General features: G+C 30.2%; 1 protein-coding gene across 7 annotated transcripts; it reads right to left on the minus strand.

Moving 5' to 3' along the window:
- Positions 1 to 787: 787 nt before the first annotated feature.
- On the minus strand, positions 788 to 5,372 carry LOC120085761 (homeobox protein knotted-1-like 3). Of its 7 annotated transcripts, none has more exons than XM_090318288.1 (7): positions 5,218 to 5,372; positions 4,202 to 5,073; positions 3,035 to 3,155; positions 2,254 to 2,447; positions 2,046 to 2,177; positions 1,432 to 1,568; positions 788 to 1,328 (listed from the first exon to the last, which is right to left on the minus strand). In XM_090318288.1, the coding sequence occupies exons 2-7, from the start codon at positions 5,003 to 5,005 to the stop codon at positions 1,325 to 1,327; spliced, it is 1,392 nt and encodes a 463-aa protein (XP_090174414.1). In that variant the 5' UTR covers positions 5,006 to 5,073; positions 5,218 to 5,372; the 3' UTR covers positions 788 to 1,324. The 7 variants fall into 7 exon arrangements, with proteins under 7 accessions (XP_090174414.1, XP_090174413.1, XP_038897868.1 ...); XM_090318287.1 differs by having other exon boundaries at positions 788 to 1,336; XM_039041940.2 differs by having other exon boundaries at positions 788 to 1,339.
- Positions 5,373 to 14,928: the final 9,556 nt, after the last annotated feature.

Genomic DNA, 14,928 nt, shown 5'->3' on the forward strand with positions numbered 1-14,928 from the left:
CCAATGGACGTAACCAAAAAGTCATCTTTGAGCGTTTTAAAACTTTGAGCCAATTTTTATTTCGATCCCTAAAAAGGGGCCATCCATACAATTTTTTCCCATTTAGCTTACAAGAAATTTTTGTCCACTATTTTTCTGTTTTCTATCTAAACGAGAAATCTCTCAAGAAAAAAAATGAACGTCTCTAAATTTTGAAGAAAATAATGAAAGAGAACAATAATTTAGAAAATAATGAAAGAGAACAATAGAGAAGACGAAGAGACGGAAGGGAGAGAAAGAGAGAAAAAAAACAGTTAAAACATAGTTAAAAAAAAACAAATAAAAAGAAGAAATTATAAAATTATATCTTTTTATTTAATTAATTTTTTAAAAATAAAAAATAGGCGTCGCGTTAATTTTTTAAAAGCCAACAGAATGACCAAGGGTGTTACTAAGAGCAAAACTAGGAGTAAACAAAGAAAAATCTACTAGAGGGACCGAGGGTGCTACTAAAAGCAAAATTAAGGGTAAAATTGTTGAATTATAAAACTTGATGAGTTATATATATCCTAGTTCAACTTTCGGGGACCAAAAATATATTTTTCCAAATAACAGTTTATCTCCCTTTTAACTTGTTCACCAACCAACCATACATCTTTCAACTCTAATTTTGGGTCGAACTTTACAAAGAAAAACTCTTTATAGATATGGGTTATAAATAAGGCGACCATATACTTCTGTCCTGTCATACTCAATTAAATTAAAAGAGGATATCACCAACATATAAGTAAATAATTAAGTACTCAACTTTGTATAAATAAAGAAAGAAGCTATATTAATGACATGTATTATACTGTAAGGAACAATGCACAGATTATTAAAACTGTACACCCATATAACCCATCACCTTTCTTATTCACATACATGAAGAAGCTAAACAAAAATCATAACTCCATCCATGTGGAGTATCCAATTCATTTCCACTAATATACTCCTAAATATCAACTTCTAACCAAATCATAAAGGGGAAAAAAAAAAAAAAAAAAAAAACCCTTGACATTCTTTAGTTGAGCAGCTTTTCGATCTTTATGCTTGCAGCTGCGACACAGCATGCATATATTTCTCTGTCCCCATCCTCGTCCCGTTTTTTCATCCCTAACTTGTTTGGTCAAAGCGATAACTATGTTCTCGTTTTGCAAGCTTAAAAATGAATACCTCCAATGGTTGTAAAATAATTAGTATGGGGGGAGTTGGATATGCTGCAGCAAAAAAGTGTTGAAAACAGGATTTTGTTGGCTGTTGAGAAGTTGAAATTACAAGTCATTTGAAACGATCGCTGCTGTTTTCACCTGCATTACTTCTTTCAAATTAAGGTTGGTGCAAGTTCATTTAAGGTAAAATTATAAAGAAAAGAAATAATAGACATGTTTTATTAAGGAATTTATATTGTACCTCTTGCGTTTGCTTTTCAAGTTTGTAGAACTTGAAGGATTGCTGTGCCAGTTTCTCTTCCTCTGGTTAATGAACCAATTGTTTATCTGTTTCAGTTGTAAGCCAGTTTCTTGCACTAATCTTGCCTTGTCTTCCTCCTGATAAAGTAACCAAAAAGAAAACATTCAAAGACAGATTAAAGTTTTGAACCAGCTTTGAAGTTTGCCATAAAGCACTTCAAGTCAACTCTTTGAAATTTTTCATTAAGAACTTCGAGTCAACTGCTAGTGTTCATGAATATAGAAGAGAGTAAATTGCAAAAAGTATTCTGCTCTCAGATTAATATACTTCTTTTTTCAAACTCATAAATTATTGTTACATTTAAGACTGTTATCCTCCTCTAGTTGAACTAACAAAAAGATGATGTGGCACAGAAAGAAAAAAAAAGAGAAGTAAATAATTGAATTAATAGTATCTAATGTGATTATCTATCTCGACTTTTCCGTTAGACAAACTAACTCAAGCAATAACATGAGTCAATTTTATTTTGTTTTTAAATACAAGAATGTCTTTTATTATTTGTAGCCATGTTAATATTTAATTTATGGGTCTAGGATATCAAACTCCCAACTTACTGTAGGATAAGGCCACTTTGAATGTGATTGCCACCATTGTTTGAGGACAGAGGTGGTGTCACCAGGGAGTTTTCCAGCTCTCCTCTTTCTCAGAATTTCTTCCCTTATATCCACAATTTTCTCCTTGTAGCCCTGTAAATAAAAAACCTTCAGGAACAGAACATATATTAATAACACAAAGCATTCAATGTAATATTACATCCATTACCGCTTTTAGTTCATGCTTCAGTTCTTGCCTGACCCTCTCCATTAAGGATCTCTCACTCTCTGTGGGAATAAGAGGGCCAAATCCCATGGTGTCTGGACCCTCTAAACTTCCATCAAACAGATTTGCATCGCTATCTACCTGGTCGTCGTCGTCGTCCGACATTGTTGCTCCTGTACCTTCACCGGGCGAAACTCCTGATATAGCAAAAACAATACAACTTTGTTCTTAACATATGATCACTTGCTTCCCTACAACATTGGGAAATGCAAAACACAAGAACCTAACTTGTAAGGCTCTCAAAGCCATTTAGTTTCGAGTTATTAAAATTATGTTCACAATATTTTAACCATAGTTGTTGTCTTTCTTAAGTAAGTATTTGAATTTTTTAGGCAAATTATAAAAGTAAAATCAAAATTTTAAAACTACTTTTTAAAGTTTTCCAAAACTTGAATTGGATTTTGGGAACACAGTAAAAAGTAGTGTTAAGCTTAATTTTCAAACACCAATATCCAAATAATTCTGGAAACAGTCCCAAAGAAATAGTGGCAGATTTGAGAGAAACAAAGAAATGTTTGTGAAGGTTCACGAAATTTAGTAGTTAGAAGGATCCTGTAGCAAATTCTTTGGTAACTTCGAAAAACGAAACCCGTGGTTCCTTGGCCACAATTGGCTAAAGCTAAAGTTCCATCGAAGAGCGTGTCGTCGGGGATAAGGATAATAGAAGCAAGTAATAACAGAACACAATCAGTCAGAAGAGAAGCACAAAAGGCAACAACAATACCTGTTAAACTTTGTAGGGACTGCTCAATGTCCCAGCAAGCCATTACTGCTTCCATTGCATGGACTCGAACATGTTGTTGGAGTTGTTCTTTGAATGAACACAGCAAAAGAACATAATGTGTCTGCAACACGAGAATATAGAAAGAAAAAACGAATGCAGTATGTTAAAGAAACTAAAAAGAAGCCTGATATCATTTTCTACAGCAAACTTTGCAGCAGAATTCAAGGAGAACAAAGACTAATCAGATTACCACAAATTATATTCCTTTCAAGTGTGTATATATGATTTTTTCTATTCTCTAAATGCTTTTAGAAATTTACTACAGAAACAAAGCATCACAAATGTAGAAGAAGACATATTTTCAAATTTTTAAATAAGCCTTCTTTAAGTTAGCATGACGTCTACAGTACCCTTTGTCCCAATTCTCAGTTCTGATCTTCAGTCACTCAATTAAATGTCCAAATAAATGTCAATAAATCAGTATCAATTATAAGATATGAAGAGATTGTTAGAAAAAAAATCTATGTATGGCTGACTATCATTCCAAGAGAATCCATAAACTAGACAGGGCAGCCTTTTTTTAGCTGCACTGCAACAACATAAATTTTCTCCACCCAAGCAGCAGGAGAGTACAACTGAAAAAAAAAATTGACCAAGTGACAACCGACATAAAAAATATAATTTATGGTTACTGTCTTGAAAATTTGTCCATACATTGTAAAATGCCAGGTAACATAATTAAATGGAGATTTCAGTTTATTTATTATTACCACATCTGGCTTACTAATTATGGCAGTACTCCAAGTTGCAAGCAAATACATAAAATGACTACCCACTAGTGAAAATAATCATAAAAACATTAATTTAACAACCAAAGGATTACCCATTACCCAAATTCCCAATACCCAACTCAAATTACCCAGGAATACAAATATTTCATTTCCCAATTAATTGAAGCAAGCCAGAAAGATGGAACAATTTCTGGATAAAAGCGAGAAAACCAATTGATTAAAGGTGAAAAGGAAAACATTCATATACATAAACAGCAATAGCAATGAAGTTTCAGCATCAATTTAGCTAGTTTCCTAAATAGCAATTCCCAATAGAAGCAGATTTATGAATATGGTAAAAAGAGGAAGAAATTGGAAGGATTGTGTGGGAATATACCATGAACTGATCGAGCTCTTTGTCGTCACCAACCATGGACGGCGGAGCGGAGTGGCCCAAGGCGGAGTACTTAGCGACGACATTCTGAGACTGAGCGAGCTGAGCGTCGATCCTCGGTAACTGGTCGACCGGTGTCGCGATGCGAAGGCAAGCAACATGGGCGGAGAGAAGCTGCTCGTAAAGAGGATGAGCGAGAATCTCAGCTTTATAACGAGCATGTTGCCAATTCAAAACCCCTTCTCCACCGGCACCAGGTTCCATCACCATACCCTCACTCTTGTTCAATCCATCGCCGCTATTAGCATCGTTCTTCAAGTCACCAGAATCATGAGAGAGCGTGGCGGTGGCAGCACCGATCATAGCATCACCGGCAGCGGCGGCGGCGACATCGTCGATGACATCGCTGTGGTTACGGTGGAGAATCGGACGGGAGAGCCATTGGTTAGAGGAGTGAGAAACGGTGGAATCGGATGCAGTGGTGTGAAGGTTAAGGAAATTAGTATTAGCGGCGGCGGTGGTGGGTGTGTCGGTAGAGTAGTGAGAATGGGGGTTTTGGTTACGGAGAAGTGCGTTGTTTAGCCAATTGGGTGCGGTCTGAAGCGGATGATGGTGGTGATGATGATGGGGTTGGTGAGACTTGGGGTCCGGCGAGGAGTGGGGGCCGGGAAGCTGGTCGGGCAAAATGTTACGAAGAGAAGAAGTATCAGAGAGAGGTTGATTTTGGTGGTGGTGGTGGTGGTGCTGTTGTTGATGGTCAGAAAAGTGAAGAGGAAGGTCCTGTGAGAGGTGATTGTGATACGCCATGGGAGAGAAGGAAAGAAGGGTATTATTTGTGAAATGGGTCAGTGATTATGTAGCCATGGCGGTGGATCCTGTAAGCAAAAAGGGGTCATCAAATTCGAGAAACCAATAAAACCTGTGGAAATAAAGGGGGAAAAGGAAAGAGAAGATTTACAGTTCTTTGTTGCAGTAATAACAAATAATATAAAGAAAAATAAAGGGGGAAAGATCTGTACGTATGCTTTCCGATGGTGATTGGAACAGAAAGTTTGAATAGGAGAGAGAAAGAAGATGATATGAATTATGATTTTCAGCCTCTATACTTCTAGTCTTCTTCTGCCTTAAACATTATAACACACTCAATTTTCTTTCTTTTTATGAATTTATTTTCAATCCATCTCATTCTCTATCTTATATTTTAGTTAACGATGAGTTGATGGTCTGATAATTATTTTGTTTTTTATTTTTTTTAAAAAAATTAAGTTTATAAACACTATTTTCATTTTCAGTTTTTTTTTTATTTCTTATCTATCTTTTATCAATTATTTAAAAAAATCAAACGAAATTTTGAAAACTAAAAAAAATAGTTTTTAAACATTTATTTTTGTTTTAAACATACAAATTATGCTAAAAAATATGAGTAAATAGACTTAATTTTCAAGAAAAAATAAAAAAAAAAATAATCAAACGAGGCTTACATGTTTCTAATAAATATAAATTTTGATTTTTTTTTTTTTTTATAATTTGAAAACTTGTCCATCACATTAGGATGACCTTATCAAATAATTTATTTCATGTTAGTTTTTATTGCAAAAAAAAAAAATCGAATTATACAAAATTTGATTTCTTTTTCATTTGTTTAAAGAGATGGTTTTGTTCTTTCAAAAATTGTAATATTATACTTGTTTTTCTTATAGGTTTTAAGAACTAGTTTGGAGTAGAAGTTATTTAGAACTTTATACAAAAAAATTGGTATTTAAAGTAAGATGACAAGGAATTAGAATAATATGGCGATTTAAATTTTCATTTCAAGTATATTTCTATATAAATTTATGGATAGTTTTGAAATGTTTGTGGAAAAAAAAATTGAAATGATGTTTTTATCATTTCACGAAACAGACTAAGTCAAATTCAACCTTTTATGAATGATTTATAATTGGTTTGTTTTCTAACAAATATTAATATATGTCAACTGTAAGTTATAATTCATTTTTTTATTTAAGACGTTCAAATTTTCAATTATTATACCTCAAAATTAAGTAAATAGTTATCGCTTTTTTAATCGGATTAGAAAGGGTAAAAAAAAAAAAACTCTCCTCAAATTATATTTGTGATATTTAGATGGAATATAAAAAGCATTAATCTTCGGGATTATCAACTCACAGCCATTGACTTGAAAATACTAACAAATTAAAAAAAAAATAATAATTTAAACAAAACAAAAATAACAAATCTGTTGACGTGGACCAATAAGAATCATGTTTTATTGGAAGGGAATCGGACGGAACAAAATCGTCAACGTTGCACAAAACGATCAAATTCAACGGAGATCATAGAGAGTAATGAGCGCGTGTTGATGCGCGTGGCATTTGTCAGTGTTCCGCCGTACAAATCGTTATGTTATCTGTGTCAGGAGAAGAAAAACCGAACGGCCACGGAGAAAAGCGCGTGACTTACTGTTCCTTTCGGTCACTTTTTATTTTTTGTTTTTTTTAAATAAATAAATAAATAAAACAATACCCTCCCCGGCTTCCCACTGCAACATCTGGTCATTGATTAAAATAATTTTTTTATTGTTATTTATTTTTAAAAAAACCTCTTTATACCAAACCATTGAACTTTAAAAGATGAATTAATTAAAAGCTCCGATTTAATAATGGTGTAAATCTAAAGTTTAAATTTTTATTGATGTATTAATTTAATCTATCTATTTCGTTCCATTTGTCATGCATCAAGTGAGACTTATAATTTTTATCAATTAAATCCCTAAAATTTCACATAAATTTAGACTATTATTTAGCTTTTTTTTTTTGAAAAATCGTTCTACACATGTGAAAATTGATCCTTAGAGGATTTTTAAAAACAATCATAATGATAGGTCAAAATTGATTCGCTTAATAAAACATAGAAGGCAAATTATAACTTTTAAAAAATATCTGTTAAACGAATTCTAAAAAATCGTGCAATTTAATACACAATAAAGATTTTTAATTGATATAATTTCAAAGTATAGGGGTAACAAATTATGATAGGAAAGAAAATGGTTGAAGAAAAGGGAAGATTTTTGGGTTGGATTTAATATATAGTCGTAAAATAAATAATCGTGTGTGCTACGTGTTTTGAAGATACCCAACAGCCACCTACGGATAAAATTAATTATTTTTAAGTACATTGGAATCTTGGTTTGGTTTTCTTTTTTCCCCCCTTTTTCCAGATGGGTGCAACACCTTTTATTCCTACTTTGTTTAGGTTGGTCCTAAACTTATTTAATTTGCATTACAAGCTATTAATCTCCCTTTAACTTGTCACACCAATCAAACCTCATAGTTATTCTTTATTTAACAAAAAGTTGCATAATAATAAAACATAAAATGTTTTGATGAAGAAAGGTATATATGACTCTATATGTAGAATGTTGATTGATTGATTAATATTATAGTTTTTAATACAAATTGGTAGTTATTTAATTGTGTTTGTACAATGTATTTGGTACAAGATGTATATTATGTTTCCTATTTGGAAGTCACATTCATGGGTTAAAAAACTTCCAAAAATATCCTCTCATTTTTACAAATCTTAATAAATTTTCTCTTAAAAGGAAAAAACAAAGCAACATTTAATAAGATTAAAGATACAAGTCATAGGCATATGCTACAAGATTACAATTCAAATTAAATCACATCAACTATCCTTTCTAATATACCTTAAACTTAGAGATTCGTTTTCCTGTCCTCACAGTTATTGTACTATAAAAAAAAAAAATAACTATAGTTTTTTTTTAACTCATAAGTTATAGTGTAAGATATTGAACCATTTACTTGTAGGATGACAATAAATGACTCATATGTTTGAGTTGTCTTCAAATTGACTTTAAGATGTAGTTGATTTTATAATTGGGAAAACTAAACCTTCATATTTATAGAGTTTTAAAAATCGAATCAAATTAGTTAACACAATTAAAAACACATAGTTCCTACCAAAGAAAACATGGTTCAACTGTCACAATCGCACTTTCAAAAGTTTCTCTCAGCGATTGTGCGGCACTTGTTTCCGCTCACAAACAAGTCAACCAATTCAAATATGAAACACCGATGGCACACCGGGTGCCTCTCGCAACCTCCAACCCCATTTTAGGGAAAACGGTTTTAGAAAACGGGTTTTGAGAAAAAGGTTTTCGCAAGCATTTTTTAATGTATGAATAGAGAAGATAAATATTGTAGTAGGCTAGAAATAAAAGAGCAACAACAACGGCTTTATAACATACTGCTCTAGGTATGGAGAAACTGACATGTTGATGTGTCAGTGACCAAAGATTTGTAGTTCAAAATATTAAATAAAAGTTTTTAAAAAAAACTTATAGTTCCCAACTCATTTGCGGGTGAGAGGTGGCGACATTGACGTGGTCCAATTTTTACTAATATTTTAAAAAAGGATGAAAAATGAAAAAGGAGGAGATAATATTAGATTAAAACTAAGGAAGCTTTAATTAGAACTTGATAAAAGGAAATGAGATGCAACACGTGAGGGAGGTTAAAAGCAACTGTTATGGGGAAATCATGGCTTAAACATAATGATTTAAGATTAAATTAAGTTAATAATGATAAGAAAAAAAAATGAAAAGCTTTATTTAATAAAAGTAATTCCCATTCCATAATAAAAGTAGACAGTGTGTATCTAGAAGGAGGTTAGTGGAAGTTCGTTAATGTCCCCCCAAGTCTTGGAGCGTGGTCTCCACGTCATCCATTCTGGCGTGGGTGACCGAACCAACCCATAAAAAATTAAAATTAACGACCACGTATGAGAATATATTATTCATTGTCCATTGACCTAATTTTACCTTACCCGTTCCACCTGCCACCGGTTGGGGAAGTAGGCAGTGGCCGGTTCACACGTTCGATAAAGTGACCGGCCCAGCCGGTAGCAAAGCAGAGGGGAAAATAAAGAAAAGAAGGTGCAGGGGACCATTGATTACGTCGGTTCTCTCTCCGCCACTCGCGGGACAACGACCGGTCGACACGCGTCGCGCTGTGGTTTTTTGGACCACTTGTGGGGACCGGGAAGGGAGCACGCTTGAGATAAGCGAATGAGAAGAGGACACGTGGAGGAAGGAGAACTGGGGACCACGAAAGAGGGAACTCCTTGATCAATCTGACAGCCGCCGGCTGAAATGAATGCGAACCGTGGGGTGGTCCCCACTATGGGACGCTATGCGGAGGTGGGACCCATGCGTGAAGATTGGAGGCACAACAATAGGTGGGGTCCACTAAATTGGCCCCCACCTCCTAAATATTATTATTATTATTATTTGTTAGAAAAGGTGAAACTGTTTGGTTTTAATGCCGGTCTCCGCGAGAAAGCCATGGTCCCCTACTACTCCGTTTACACACATCACCTCCTTTCGTTATTTATTATTATTATTATTATTATTTAGTTAAAATTATTATTTTATTGTTTTTTAAGCCATTATTTTAGTTACTTTTATTCTCTTTTAGTCCGTGATTTCAATTGTTCTATGTATTTTTATACATTTTTAATAAATGAGAAGACTATAAAAATTATAAAATTAGAATGTATATCTAAATTTAATAGAGGTGGCTTTTGTATGGAAAAGTAACCTTAAATCAATTTTAATATTTATTAAAACTATAGAGAGAAAATATTAACACGTGATTGTAGTTTTTTTTAAAAAAATTAATTATGATCTTTTAAATTTAATATAATTATATAATAGATTTGAAATTTATTAAGAAAGTATCATTGTTTTGCATATGTTCATATCTTAAAAGTGATTTTTTTTTGGTATTTTGATGTAGAAGCGCAAGATTGATTTATGCTAGATGTTTTATAATTTTTCAAAATGCGAAAATGCAAAAATCTAAAATAATAATAATAATAATAAAAAGTGTCCCTGCGTTTTCATGCACAAACAATCCTATTTCTCCAATAAATTTCAAATCTATTCTATAATTATATATATATATATATATTATATAAATATTATTAATAAAAAAGATCATGTGAAAGCACATATTAAAAATGAAATAAATCATATAGTACATTGACAACATTGATGTTTTAATTTTTTTACAAAAGATAAATAAATAAATAAATAAAATTTCAAATACTAAACTTTCAATGTATGTATTTTAGTTCAATGATGTGTGACGAAATTGAGAGTTTTAGTCGAGATTACGATGTTTTAATTAGTTGAACAATACTAATTGTATGCATAATAACTATTTGAATATTAGAATGTATTTAATAAATTTAAAATATTCCATATTAAATTATTAATTTAGTGACTAAAAGATTTTTTTAACTTATGAACAATGTTTGAAAAAGATAGATCAATTTAACATGGTCAATAAAACTTTTTTTTTTAATATATATATGCAATTGTCAGGAAAAGCCTGACAACTTATTTGATACAAAAATGGAAGTCGGTAAATCTATTTATTATTTTTTAAAATACAACGATTTATTCGACACTATGCTAAATGTTCAAAAATCTTAAATATACTTTTCAAAATCCAAGATTAAACCTAAAATTCACCTCAAAATATTTAAAAATCCAAGATTAAACCTAAAATTCAACTCAAATTTATTTATCTATTTATGTATGTTATTTTACTTAAAAGGGAAAGATACTTACTTTTACTCGAGTTTTTTTTCACTAAATACACACAATTCGATCATCATTGTTAATATCTATTAATTAATTTAAATTATAACTAATTAATTTTCATTAAAGCTTCATCACTATTAAAATAGTTATGAAATTTTATTTCATAATTATTTTAAATTAAATAACTAAAAGATTAACTGAAGTAAAAGTTAACGAAAATTTCAGAGTAAAAATGTAAAACATCAACATAAAAATCAAATGAATACTAAACTCAAAACTTAAGAATGAAATTGTAATTTTCTAAAATTCAAGGACGAAAACTGAAGTACCCAAAACCTAGGACTAAAAATGTAATTTTATTCCCTTTTCTACTGAAATCAGAGATAGAGTAGAGTTGGGCCAAACTCAGGGCACCCTAGAGAGAGAGAGAGAGAAAGAGAGGCAGAGAGAGAGATGCAAAATGGTCCATATTATACCATTAGTTGAATTTAATACGCGGTAATTTTTTTTTTACACAAGATAATTCATTATTATGGGGAATATAGTTCCAAAATTTAACCATAGGGTTTGAAAATTTCAATGGGATTAATTAATAAAATTGACGTTGAATTTTCCGCAAGGTTTAGAAGAATTTTGCCGGCAAGATTTTATTGTAATATAATAATGTTCAAAGTCTTTGGGAGGGTGGGGGTGGGGAATATACAACTCTTTATTTATATTGTCTCTTCTAATATATATATATATATATATATATATATAATGCCAACGAGGGTGGAACTTTCTCTAAGCCATAATAAATTATAAAAATACGTCAATTTGTGATATCTCGACGTGGAATTGGGATAAGGATAATTCAAAACTCGTGTAAATTATTTCACCACAATTAGGCTTTTTTCTTTTTTCTTTTTATTTTCAATTTATTCTCAATTTTGGAAAGGATATCAATTACAACTTTGATTAGATGTATGTCTAAAAACACCTTCTTCCATCACTTCTTAAATATTGATTAATAAAATGGACGATTAGAACGAATGCACGAATAATTTTCAAAAAAAAGTTTTAACTGATAATCTTAATTGATATGTTTAACAAAATTCAAAATTTTCTTTGATTAATAGATTAATATAGTATATCGATCCCCATACTTTGAAATTTCTTCGATTTTAGTCCTTATATTTTCAATTGTCCAATTTTTGTCCACATACTTTTAATAAAATTTTAAATTTAATTCAGATAAATTATTCTAAATGACAAAAATGTTAAAAATATTTACAAATAATAACAGAATATCACAATCTATCTATGATAGACAACGATCAACTAAGATTAGAACGAATGTGATATTTTGCTATTATTTGTAAATATTTTGGTTTTTTCTTATATTTAAAAACAACCCTTTAATAATCCGCCTAATAATTTATTATTGATTTTTTTTCAAAATATTTTGTTATCTATTGGCATTTTTAGTATAAATTGTGAAAACAAATTCACATATTAATATTTTCTTGCATGAAAATTATGATTATTATTTAACCAATTCCGATATATATATATATATAAACTTTGAGAAACAAAATTTAGGATTTATTGGAAGTGTTGAAATTGAGTTCAGACAATTGAAAGTATAAAGACTATAATTCAATAAACTTCAACGTATAAAGATAAAAATGGTATTTTAATCTATAATTACAAGCATATATTGGATAGTTTTACTTAAATCAATATACTTATTAGTTTAGAATTTTACAAAAATGGTATTATAATAATAAAAAAAAATAATGGGAAAGAAGAAAGAGTACAAAAAGGAAGGCAGAAGAGGCAGAAGGGAGAGCAGAGTTTGGAAGTGGGAATTTTTGAAAATCCTAATGAAAAAGAAAAAAGAAAAAAAGAAGAAAGAAGAGGGCGATGTGACATTGTTTTAAGAGTTTCTGATACTCTTCGGGATTGGGATTGGGATTTGGTTCTGAGATTAATTTGTCTTTTTTTTTTCTTTTCTTTTCCTGTAAATCTGTCAGTCCCTGTTTCTTATTTTGAAGAATATTTAATAAATTATTAAATTATTTAATTACATGTCAAATAATCAAGAATATAATATATATTATCGTAATATTAGAAAAATTTTCCTCTACCTCCTCTCTTCTAATTTGTTATATCCATAATTATAATTTTTTAATTTATTTAAAAGGTTGCTATATTCCATCTTGGTTTGGTTAATTAGTTATCATTAATGTAGAGAAAAATATTCTTAGTTTCTAAGTTTTGAGTATAGTTTTATTTGGTTTTTAAGTTTCAAAGTATTATGATTTACCTTTAACATTTGAAGTTTTTGATAAAATTTGGTTTTAAGTTTCAAGAATTTATATTTTTAGCTTCGAATTTTATTAAATATTTACTTTTGTCAATATATATAAATTAATTTAAAAGGATTATAGTCATTATATTAATTAAATTTAAAAGTTCAAATCATAACTATTTGAAATTAATTAATAGAGATTGAAAGTTAGTGAAAAATCAAAGATAAAGTGAAAATCTTGAAACGTAGGAACCAAAATAAAACAAAACTAAAATAAGATAAAATTGTAACATTTTGAAAATTAAGAACAAATTTTATATCAATAGGAAAAAAAAAAATCTTTAATACATAGCCATAAATCGTGATAACATTACAAATGAGATAAGAAAATAAAGCAAAAGACCCAAAAGTGTATTTTGGAAATACAAAAACCAAAATAGACAAAAGGTCAGAAATTACATTGACAAAAGCAACTAATTTAGAGATGCACCCTCAACCAAAAGGATTTGAATTCCTCCAGTCTTATTGCCATTAATTTTTTAATAAAATAGTAGAAGAAGAAAAATGGACAAAAATACTATAAATGAATATATAAAAAGGCAATTTCATTGAACAATCTTTTAGACGTAATAATAAGTGTAATAAACTTTATTGTTGATAGACTTACGAGTGACATGATCTATCATTAATAGACCCATATTAGTGATATGGTCTATTAGAAGTATTCATGGGTTGGGTTGGATTTGGTTGAAAGACATTTTAGACTCAACCTAATTGTTCGGGTGGTAAATTTTTTCAACCCAAATAATCTTTATTAAAAAATGAACCCAACCATGGTTTGGGTTAATCAGGTCATTTATTTAAAATTTTATTCTAAAAAGAAGCAAAACGTAAATATGGAAAAGTCTAATTTAATTATTTTTATATATTGAATTAAAATTAACAACTCAATTTCAATTTATACTATGAAAATTTTATTCTAAAAGTTGTTGAAAAATAAATTATTAAAAAATTATTGAAATTAAATAAAATTAAAATCAATATATGTATAAATAATTGTGTCATAAGTGAGAAAAAATATATTTTAAAGAATAATAAATTTGTGTTGGTTCGGATTGGTTTGGGTTATATTAAGCGAACTCATAAACCAACCTATCCTATAAAATTTTCATTTATTTGAACCTAACCCAAACCACACGGATTAGGTTGGGTTGATCGATTTTTTCGGATCATCGGGTTTTTTGAATACCCCTATGGTCTATCAATGATATACTTCGAAAGAAAAATCTAAATTTTGTTATATCTACAAATTCTTTTATATTGTCCAATATTTGTAAATAATTTGAGTTTGATTGTTATATTTGCAACTAGGTTTTAAAAAAAACTAAAATCACTCTAAATGAATTTTTTAGTGAAATAAGTGAAGTATGAAAATTTTGAACCTTCAATCTCATCGATGCCCTCGCTAAAACAAAATAATTGACAAAAATAATAATAAAGAAACCAAGAACGATATAAATAAATATCCAACAAAAGTACTCAAAATTATTGTTTTTTTAAAAAAAAAAAATTAAAAAGGGAGAGAATGACGTGTGAAAATAGAACACTTAAAAAAAGAAAAAGAAATGGAGGAAAGGGTTTCGTGGGGCATCCGCCACCCTTTTGGCTTTGGTTTAAAAAAAAGAAAAAAAGAAAAAAGAAAAAAGAAAAAAAAAGGGTCTGAGTCTTTCTCTCTAAATTTGTGTATGTCACTCTCCACCAATCACGCTCTTCCATCTATCGTCCCTTCCACGCCACTGTTGGGCCCCC

Source organism: Benincasa hispida, chromosome 9, assembly GCF_027475165.1.
Source record: "Benincasa hispida cultivar pf3 chromosome 9, pf3_genome.v1.1, whole genome shotgun sequence".
Classification (NCBI taxonomy): domain Eukaryota; kingdom Viridiplantae; phylum Streptophyta; class Magnoliopsida; order Cucurbitales; family Cucurbitaceae; genus Benincasa; species Benincasa hispida.

Coding starts and splice junctions, on each gene's coding strand:
- LOC120085761 (XM_039041940.2), bottom strand. CDS start 5,005: ATGGCGTATCACAATCACCTCTCACAGGACCTTCCTCTTCACTTTTCT. Junction 3,156..4,201: donor AAGAGCTCGATCAGTTCATG/GTATATTCCCAC, acceptor CTCGTGTTGCAG/ACACATTATGTTCTTTTGCT. Junction 1,569..2,045: donor CAAAGTGGCCTTATCCTACA/GTAAGTTGGGAG, acceptor TTACTTTATCAG/GAGGAAGACAAGGCAAGATT.